The following is a 7,438-nucleotide window of genomic DNA, read 5'->3' as shown; positions in this document are numbered from 1 at the left end:
AAAAGAAACTTTTTTTTTTCCAATAAGTGCTTTGCCTTATAGAGGCAACGATTCGAATAGTGTGTCCAAATTAACATTTTCATCTCATCAAGCGTTGACTATGTAAAAGTTTTACCTTCATTTCGATTAGATAGCACATGTAGCATTACTTTCCACAACTCGAAACTACACTTGCTGGGAACGGAATTGAAATCAAATCTAGTTTTAGTGCAAATAATTTTAAATTTTCTTTCTTGGCTCGCGATTTTCGAAACTTCAATCTTTGTATATAAAACAATTTTCTTTTTTCATTTTTTTCCTTTTTTTATTTTTTTTTATTTTTTTTTTATTTTTGAAATATGCCTGAGATTGTTTGCGCCCAACATTTATACCATAAACCAAGCGAAACAGGTTTTAAATATTGTCAGAATTTTAAAGCAATCTTTTAATAATGATAATGATGATGATCATACATTATGAAGTGATTTTAGCTTACTTTGCCTGTGCATTCGTTTGTCCCTTAAGCGAAGGAATACAAAGGCCAACATGCAACAGCATCATCATTTTTTGTAGTAATTCGCATTTTTTTCTCACGCCACTTTCAAGTGGTTGCGAAATTTCAAAGTTTGAAAAGAAAAAAAAACTACAACTACAATGTATATAAAAAGGATATACATGACAGTTTTGTAATAAAGCCCAACAACGTAAGCAAAAAAAAAAAAAAAAAAAAAAAAAAGAAAAAAGAAACAACACAAGAAAAAAAGAAGCAAATAAATAAAAAAGAGAAAAAAAAATCATATCTCATTTTGGTTTAATGTTTGTTTTCACTAGAGAATGTCTGAGATTTTAAGATTTCGTTGGAATTGCAAGAAGAGGAAAAGCAAACGAATCACATAAACAAACTTCTTACATTTATTACTAATTAAACATGTAACACAATCTGTTTGCTGCTGCTTTCGCATATATACATATATATATATATATATATATATATATATGAATGCAGTTGCGTGCGTCTGTGTATTAAGTTGAATTGCAACAATAGCAACGGCCCACACGAAGAAGCAACAGATGACACCGCCGCCGCCGCCACACTGACTCTTTCGCATTTTCACGCTTACATACATTTTCACACATGCTCCTGGCTGCATGAAATGCTTTTCGAGTTCATAGTTCTTCTCGTTTGTCCGTCCGAACATACATTCATCCGTTTTTTTTTGTCCGTCTGTCTATTCGTCCCTCTGTCTGTTCATTCATTCACTCATTCATTCATTCATTCTCTCATTCATTCATTCATTCATTCATTTATTCATTCATTCATCTCACTGTCTGGCTTGCCTGCTTTAAAAAAAAAAAACTATGCAGTGTCATGCATAATGGTAACGCCTGTTTCCGGTGGCAATATGAGCGCATGTTGCACATTTATTAGATTTGTTTGCTTTTACTATAATCGCTGTGCTACTTGCTCTCTGTCCCGTGACTTGGCCTGGTATGATTTAATAGTAGCCTTAATAATTACTATTTCACGCGTTCGATTGATTCAATTTTCATTACAAATCTCTAAAGATCAGAGTCCTCCAACGGGATTTTCGCTTGTCATGACGCACAAAACATATGTTAAACGTTAACGTTTTTCTACACTGGATGGAACCACTCCACGAATATAGAATATAGGGATCAACGAAATATATGTACGCAAGTACATATGTACGTAATCGATTATTATACGTAAATCGATTATATTCACAAGATCTGCATATATGTCGCTTAATTCACGAAAATCTCGGACACATTTACATTATCCATATATTCGTTGCATCATCCCCACCCAATGAAGCAAATACAAGCGAAATCTTTCAATATAGAAAAAAAGATATTTGCAATAATTTTAAGATATCACGTGAAACGATTTTTTTTTTTTTTTTTGACATTTTTTCGATGGACATTTAAGTTGATCGTAACAGTAAATAAAGTAAATAAATGTTTGAAAATTATACTCGAACTATATAGTTTTGTATTTACGCCATCCTCAACTCCTGTCAATTCTGAGCAATTTTATATTGACTTGTGCTTGCTGTTCTCGTGTGGGCTTCTTATGTGTGCATACACTGTAATTGCCGCTAATTAAAGTTCAGCTTAATGTATTAATTGTAAATGTTATGCATTTTCTTACAATATTCTTAGCACAACAGATTTAATAAGAAATAAAATTGTTGTCAGCCTTTTGTCGATTGAGAACGATTTGCATCAAGATGGGTTTGTTTTGATCTCGGCTAAAGGGTTTAACGGCCATAAATTTGGCATTTCATTCATTTTTGTAAAACCTATTGCTTTTCGATATTTGATTCTTTCTTTCTTTTGTTCTTTCATACGTTATTTTCATTACAGAGCATAATTTTTCCGTGTACACGGCCAGTACAATAGCTGCTTCAAGTATCGCTGCTGCTCTTAGTGGTTTAAATTGGCATCTACGTACCGGTCAAAATTTACGTCATTTATTTAATCTTCTCACCGATTTAACTAGCGTTGAACAGGTAAGAGAACTTAAAATATTTGAAAAAAAAAAGCGAGAAAATTATGTTCGGTCCTCACCGAATTTTTTATACCCATTACCCATTATTCTAAAAATGAAAAAGGAGTAAAATTAAATGCATTTTTCATCCACTTTCATGCATGGAGTGGACGCGACTGAATTTTTATCTATTTTCAAAATAAAAACTTTTTGTCCCCTAGGTGTGTGTAGGTCGTTGTAAGCTTGTCTTGCGAAAAAGTCATCAATGGTCATTGCTAAATCCTTTTGCAAATTTGTACACGATATATATGCATCTTCGCAAGCCGGAGAATGTTTACCACAGATGCTACTTAGTTGGGCAGACGGACAGATGAACTTGCTTAGGTGCATTCTAAATTTGAAATTGGCCAAGAATTTATATATTTTGTAGGCATTTTGCTATAATATTGGGCAGACGCGGTCTGCCTTAACCATTTTTGTACAGCATCGCCCATGCGTTCAAATTGTTGTACATTTCTCGGTTGTAGTTTATGAGTAATGAGCAAGAATACAATTTTTTATTGGGTTTGAAAAACAGATGTATTCTAAGTTTACGTTGCGTTGTGGGCGTGTCCTTCGATCGATTTGGCCCAACCTGCGTGCAATAACTTGCAATGTTGCTGCCAAATTTTGAAGTCGATTGCTTCATTTCTGCGAGGAGAATGCTTACAACAGATATTATACAGACTGACAGACGGGGACAAACAAATTTCATGCTAATTAAGAATGGAGTCTCGGACGCTACCTTCTGGGCATTCCAAACGTTTTGACAAAATGAATACACTATTCCGTTGTTCGTTGTTCGGGTATAAAAACTGTCGCAGACTGTCAAGTTATTTATATGCTGCAGACATGCTAAACTCCATTTCCCAGGATCATATTATGCAATTTTATCGGTTGTGTTTCAAAATAAATTAGTTTTAATGAGTCTATAGCAATTTGCAAATTAATTAAATGTCGAGGTCGCATTTATTAACACAAATCATTTTATGTATAGTGAGTGTCATTGTCGTCACAGTGCGACACACCATATATAGGCGTTTTAAAATTTTTCAAGTTCACTCCAGGCCAAGGAGAGAAAGTAAATTCTCAACTCAATGTCTTCTTGTTTTTATTTTTATTTTAATGAATTCTTTTAATATTATTATTTTTTTTTTATTTTTTTTTTTTTTTTTATTTCTACGAAAGACTTTTATTTACATAACACATGGAATTCGTTTCTATTATCGATTGTGTGAGAATGTGAGAAACACAGTTTGGTGTTTCCTTTTTTGTTATTTTACTACATTAATTCCTAGAAATATATTTCCCACAATTAAATATTTCATTGTCGACACACATACACATATACGTATATATATACATTGGTGCGGTTTTATATATACTAGTGATACTGCTAGAAACTACTAGAAGTGTCATCTCACTCATTTTTATGGCTGATCAAAGCATTCTTATGTGGAAACTTTTATTGGCAAAGCAACGAATTCTTGGTTCGCCCCCGCAATCTTAACTTGGACGATATATATATATATATACATTTATTTTTTTCCTAGAATTTTGTGCCGGATTTTAGTTCATATTATTGATGTGTGCAGAAATATAATTCCGATCTAATAAAGAAAGCAAAAATGCTCAGTCATTCAAATTTGTTGACAGAAAGCTAATAAAAGAAGAACTTCATTATTATATATATATGTATATATATATATTTATATAAATATAAATATATAAATATATAAATATAAATATATATATATATATAATTCGTGGAAATTATAAGTAAACATTTTGTTTATGAGTTGCATTCCATTTCAGGATATAAGCTTAACGCGGACCCGCTCAAAATATGAAATTTAAATTTCGATCGAAATGCGAGAAATATAACTTTTTACAAACTATCATGTAATTGTATATAGAAATCGCTATTATTTGCAATATCCTGCGTTCGAAATTTGATTTACAATTTGTAACACGCTTAGCTTTTAATGACTATATCGAAGTTCACTTGACTTATTACTACTAGCACTTACTTTGTCCGTAAATTTGATTTACCTTTTATTTAAAAAAAATTTAAATTTCATGAAAATATCTTTATATGTCATTTTTTTATTTTTTATTTTTATTTGTATTTTCAATATTCAATAAATAATGCAACAATTTCGTTAGCCAATAGCAGAGAAGGTTTAATTCCCGGTTCTCACAATGTCGATCATACGTGCCTGTATTGAATACTTGATATATTTTTGGTTTTATACTTCATAAATATTTCCATTAAGATAGCAAGAATGGGTAATGCGCCGCCCATTGGCAACGATATCCACTCTTTCGAAGAACCGAATTTCCTTACAATTTCCATTTGCCTAACTTCATAATCAATTCCTTCCTTATTCGCGCTTTCTTCATTCGCGGTTTCCTTATTCGCGGGTTAAAAAAATTCGATACAATTCCTCTATTCGCGGCTATAAATTTGTTTATTCGAGGATTCTAATAAGTACATACATAAGAATGAAACGATACTAATAGGTATCCAACCCAAATTCCGTATTCGCGGTTTTTCTATTTGCGGCACGTATCCCCCGCGAATAAGGAACTTTTACTGTATATATCGTGTATTGTAGTTTATCAGTAACGAGTAAAAAAAAAAAGCGGAAAGCAAAGATGTTCTCAATTATTATTTAATAGTCACGTGGGCGTGTTCTTTATTAGGTTTTGATTATTTTCAAGTTCTTTTGCAAATTTGTGGGCGACATCTTCATTTTTACGAAAAGATATATTAGAATAGTTTATCTCGGATTTCGGCAGGCGGAGACATGGACAAGCTTACGTGGATTCCGAATTTGAAATTGGGCAGGAATTTGTATACTTTATCTGACTTTTAAAGTTCGCTTCTCAGCGTTATAAAGATATTGGAAAGAAAAAAAATTAAATTTTGATATACGATAATATCGGGTATTCAATGCTCCTCAATTTTGTACAGGAGCTAGAGCATTGCACATAAAATATACATTTAAATTTTGGTGTATTTATCTGGGATGTAGTTTATGAGCAGAAAACCAATTTTTTATTCCTTTTGAAAAACAAAGGTGTTGCCAGTTTAAGTGGTACAGTAGACAAGTCCTTCGAACGGTTTGACCTTTTTTCAATACCAATATGCGTGTAAGAACTTCCAATATCAAATTCTGTCAAAATTGATGTTGATAGTTTCATTTTTTGCGGCCAAAGGAATGTTTCAAGCAGACATTACATTAGTTAGATGGACAGACGGACATGCTCAAATAGATTTAAAATTTGACGCTATGACGGATACCTGAAACTTCCTTCTGGGCGTTGCAAACGCTTTGACAAACTGAATACATCTCCTGTCCTTCGGTGACGGGTACATCGTTTCGAGTTGGGCTTCTAGTTGGTTAAGTGCAATTTCTCAATAGAAGAAATTTTTGAGAATTTTTGTTTATATTTACTCACGAGGCATTTATATAAAACTGGCAACGAATAATAAAAGCGGCATCTGCCCAGTGATACATGAACATACTTCAACTGTCTGTAAAAAGCAAAGAAGAGCTTTTATGTAATCACTTGATAAAGAAACGAATGAATAAACAAAAAATTAAAATCGTAACGTTATGGGCGAAGCGTGTGATGGTTTTACAGTCGTATCAAGAATTTTTTATTAAAAACGATGATATTTTCTTTTTTCTTTTGTAACTAAAAACAAGGTCCACCATTCCCTTTTCCCACATGTATATATATATATATATATATATATATATATATATATATATATATGATGTATATATATATGATGTATATATATATATATATATATCTAAATTTCATAATTTGGAATTTAAAATTTCAGGATTATCTACATGATTGCATGATAAAAATGGAATCGACTTTTGAGGAACACAGTCGTAACTTGCAGCCGTATTTAGTGAGTGTTGATACCCAAGGCCAGAATTTAAATCTTACAGCACAGCATATGGCGACAAGATCGACCGCAACTATTACTACCACACCAAAAACAGTCACAATAAGAGCAACGAGCGCACAGTCGCAAAAGTATCATTATCAGAAACAACAAACATACCAGAATAACAATATATCTCAGCAAGCGTCAACATCGCCTTCATCCACTACGACGATTCCTTCCCAACAGCAACAACAGCAACAGTCTCAACAACATTACAATCACTATAATCAAAATCATGCTGCGCATCATCAACATCATCATCATCAACAACAACAACAACAACAACATAATCAGCAGCATCATCATCATCATCACCATCATCATCATCATCATTTTCATCAAAATAATAACCATCATCATCATATACCTTCTAGCCAGGGTCACAGTATAAACGGCGGTGGCGGTGTTGTCGGCGGCAATGTTCTTTTGCCCGATTTAACGCAGACATGTAAAATGCAAGCGAACGCACAAAAAGAGGTGCAGGATGTAAAATTCTAAGTCGTAATTGATTAAGTTCTTATTTTATATATGATATATATACATTTCGTATGTAAATTATTTCCATTTGGAACGTAAGAAACACGAAAAACGAAAATGAAGTTATAATTAAAAAAAAAAAAAAAAAAAAAAAAAAAACTACCTATAATTTGTGAAAACAAAAAAACAAAAAAAAATTATTTTCGCTTACTTTTTACACATCTGGTGCTTTTCAATGTCTTTTCACTTCTTTAGTTTGTACATTTTTAAAAACAGAATTTCTTCGCTTTTTTTTCCTTTTTAATATAAGCAAAGACAATATTACATATATTATCTTTCTAGTTATAAATCGCATGTGAATTCATTCATAAGTAAAAAAAAAAAAAAAAACAAAATTTCTATAAAATGGGATGATGTTACTGCTAAGCCTGTTAGTAAGTGACTAATCCTTTTACGTT

The 7,438-nt window shown here is 32.1% G+C and overlaps 1 protein-coding gene across 1 annotated transcript in view; it reads left to right on the top strand.

Moving 5' to 3' along the window:
• LOC119644623 (G2/mitotic-specific cyclin-A) overlaps positions 1-7,438 on the top strand; it is a 94,633-nt gene that overhangs the window by 87,032 nt on the left and 163 nt on the right. Inside the window, exons 4-5 of the mRNA XM_038044248.1 lie at positions 2,368-2,513; positions 6,390-7,438. The exon at positions 6,390-7,438 is cut by the window's right edge and continues 163 nt beyond it. Of these exons, the coding sequence (XP_037900176.1) occupies positions 2,368-2,513; positions 6,390-7,001 (758 nt within the window). The 3' untranslated portion in view covers positions 7,002-7,438. The remainder of the gene's footprint in view (positions 1-2,367; positions 2,514-6,389) is intronic.

This window comes from Glossina fuscipes, unplaced genomic scaffold, assembly GCF_014805625.2.
Source record: "Glossina fuscipes isolate IAEA_lab_2018 unplaced genomic scaffold, Yale_Gfus_2 0, whole genome shotgun sequence".
NCBI classification, from domain to species: domain Eukaryota; kingdom Metazoa; phylum Arthropoda; class Insecta; order Diptera; family Glossinidae; genus Glossina; species Glossina fuscipes.
The sequence above is the reverse complement of the archived record's forward strand: the minus strand, read 5'-3'. Positions and strand labels throughout refer to the sequence as shown.